This window comes from Lathyrus oleraceus, chromosome 2, assembly GCF_024323335.1.
Source record: "Lathyrus oleraceus cultivar Zhongwan6 chromosome 2, CAAS_Psat_ZW6_1.0, whole genome shotgun sequence".
Classification (NCBI taxonomy): domain Eukaryota; kingdom Viridiplantae; phylum Streptophyta; class Magnoliopsida; order Fabales; family Fabaceae; genus Lathyrus; species Lathyrus oleraceus.
Genome location: NC_066580.1, coordinates 360572087 through 360574805, shown reverse-complemented (window position 1 = coordinate 360574805; position 2719 = coordinate 360572087). Strand labels below are relative to the sequence as shown.

The window sequence follows — 2719 nt, the reverse complement described above, 5'->3', positions numbered from 1 at the left end:
TTATTTTTAATATCAAGATGATCAAGAAATAATTTTTTCATATTAGCATGCACATATAATATGAGATAAGTAATTTTAAAATTTATAAGTTATTGCACAAACAACAATACAATTGAAACCTGTCCTTCAAATTATCATTATTAATATTATTATTAAATTATTTTATGTTTCCAATTCATGAACCATAACTTCACATTCATTATAATTTTTGATTAAATGATTTTATCCAAAAATAAATACATTATTCATCTTATGATATTTTAAATATTAATTATAAGTTAATATATTTTTTTATAACAAAGATGAATCTCGGATCAAAGGAAAGAGAAAGAAACTAAACAGACCCTACGAGCGGATCATACTAATTAGCTTTGTCGCTTCCAACAATAACACCAGCGCACCGGGAATCTCGGTGTAGCTCTTAGAATCTTTATCCATAGAACCCATTTTAGCTAATGCATCAACACAAGCATTAGCCTCTCTAAAGGTGTGTGAGATTATTAACAGTTTATGATTTTTAATTAACCTAGTAATTTCTATAATCAACGCACAACAACTAGGAATGTTTCGACTCTCGCCTTGAATTGCTCTCAGCACCAACTCAGAGTCTACATTCACTTCCACTTTTCTCAACCCTAAACTCTCGGTGAGCTTGAGATCTTTCAACACTCCCCAACAATCAGCCATGATAGAACTACAGTTTCCTTAGAACTTGGAAAAAACTCCAACCATTCACCCCTCATATCACGAATAACACCACCACACCCAGCCATACTACAATCCTTACTATCTCCATCAGTATTAAGCTTGACCATATTATTCTATGGCATCTCCCAACCATACTCCCTCCTCCTCACCTCGCGACAAAGCACAAGAGACTTCATGCTAGCGGCATCCTCATATTCCTTTTGTTTCTGGAAAATAACGTACGACGTATCAAAAGGTCTCACAAACTCCTCATCATGTTCTTAATTATTCTTCCACATCCATATTTTGTGGCATGCAACCTTCCACAAGTTCCTCCAATTGGTGTTCCCATCTCCCTTAGACTCAAGTTGAAGTGAATCCAATTATGCATATCCAAAGAGAAAAACTCCACCACGAGCTTGCATGGCACGGTTGTTTTCCAAGTATTCATAGCCTTAGTACAATCTCGCATAACATGTAAAGTATCTTCACAAACACTTCCACATAATTTGTAGCTCGCATATCCAAGGCATTTCCTACTTTTACCGTGGTTAGTGAGAAACCTATGATGTTTAAGAAGCCACATGAAACTCCGACACCTTTTCAGAACTTGCAACTTCCAAATCATCCTCCAATAAACATCTTCATGGATACTATCATTCACCTCTATGTCCTGGTAAACACCCTTCAAAGAAAATTCACCAGTAGTAGTAACTACAAAATAAAATTGGTTAGAATCTTGCCCCATGCAATGCAGAAAGTAAGCTCAAATTTTATCTTTCCACTCCATAGGCAGCCAACTATCAAGCAAGCTCCAATTCCACTCCCCTTGGTTATTCACCAAGTCCACCATTTTAGCTCCCACCAAGTCAGTAGGAATAATATGTTGAATGGAACTATACTAGACCCCTCCCCATCCAATTATCCTCCCAAGAAATAATTCTCGTTCCATCCCCCTGAAGGAGAAGAGCGATCCAAAACGCAGCGGAATTTAAAAAATTTATCCTTTAGTGATTCTTACGAATGGGCATGATCAGTGATAGAATCTTTACCTCTTGTGGCGATTGTAACCTTTGATGCAGATCTATAGAGCAATCACGAATGTTGAACAATGACAACGCCTCTACTCAGTCCACACGAATGGATTCCTTCAATCTCAGTGCTAGCTGCTACGGATGAAGGCTTTGAGTGAGAGAGAGAAACAAAATTGCAACTGCACAAATGCTTCTGCACAAGGGTTCTATTTATAGAACCACTTGTGTGGGCTGTAAGCTAAAAAGCCCACTTAAGTGTATGTGGCCCATATCTTATAATATGCCAAAATCACTTAAGCGTGTGGTACCTTACCATATTTCGTATTCTAATCAAGTACACTGTACCTTACGATGTTCTACAATTCACTTAAGTGCACCGTACCTTACGGTGTTCCTTAGTTACTCTATCTCTCATCAATCCGTCCTTTTGTGTGTGACCCTATAGGTTTTCGCGGCATTGGCAATGATATTAAATCACGTATTTAACATAATAAACAGTGAACGGTATCTAGCAACACATCACTGCTACCCAAGACACGAAAAATGTCATGTGATTTGACAAATCCTTTTGTGATAATACTTATGTGTACAATTACCCTTTTTCCCTTATGTCTATATTGAACACATGACATAGACTGTGTTATCCTTTTCCAGTTCAATATTGGGCCCATAGACATTTATCCTGTTATACAGGATGGGAAAATTCCATCTATGCCACCCATGTCCCTCAACATGCTTCGTGGAGTACCCATCGACTGTCTTTATGGTCATCCAATTACGGACAATGATTGATCAACAATAAGGCACTCGACTATAGATCTAGTATCCATAGTGGTTTCAGGTCGAAGGATGGTATACACCATTATCACCATGATAATAACTTATGACAGTTTGCATAACATTCTATATAGTATTCTCATAGCGGGTCAATCTAGTAGAAATATTACTCTTAATATTCATACCTATGTTTAAGACTTGATAACTCCTTATCCATGATC

At 37.1% G+C, this 2719-nt stretch overlaps 1 protein-coding gene across 1 annotated transcript; it reads right to left on the bottom strand.

The window, feature by feature from the left end:
• Positions 1-345: 345 nt before the first annotated feature.
• On the bottom strand, positions 346-687 carry LOC127123278 (uncharacterized). Its single transcript, XM_051053511.1, has one exon. The coding sequence runs from the start codon at positions 685-687 to the stop codon at positions 346-348; it is 342 nt and encodes a 113-aa protein (XP_050909468.1).
• Positions 688-2719: the final 2032 nt, after the last annotated feature.

Bases quoted from the DNA above. Each gene is read 5' to 3' on its own strand.
- LOC127123278 (XM_051053511.1), bottom strand. From the start codon at position 687: ATGGCTGATTGTTGGGGAGTGTTGAAAGATCTCAAGCTCACCGAGAGT.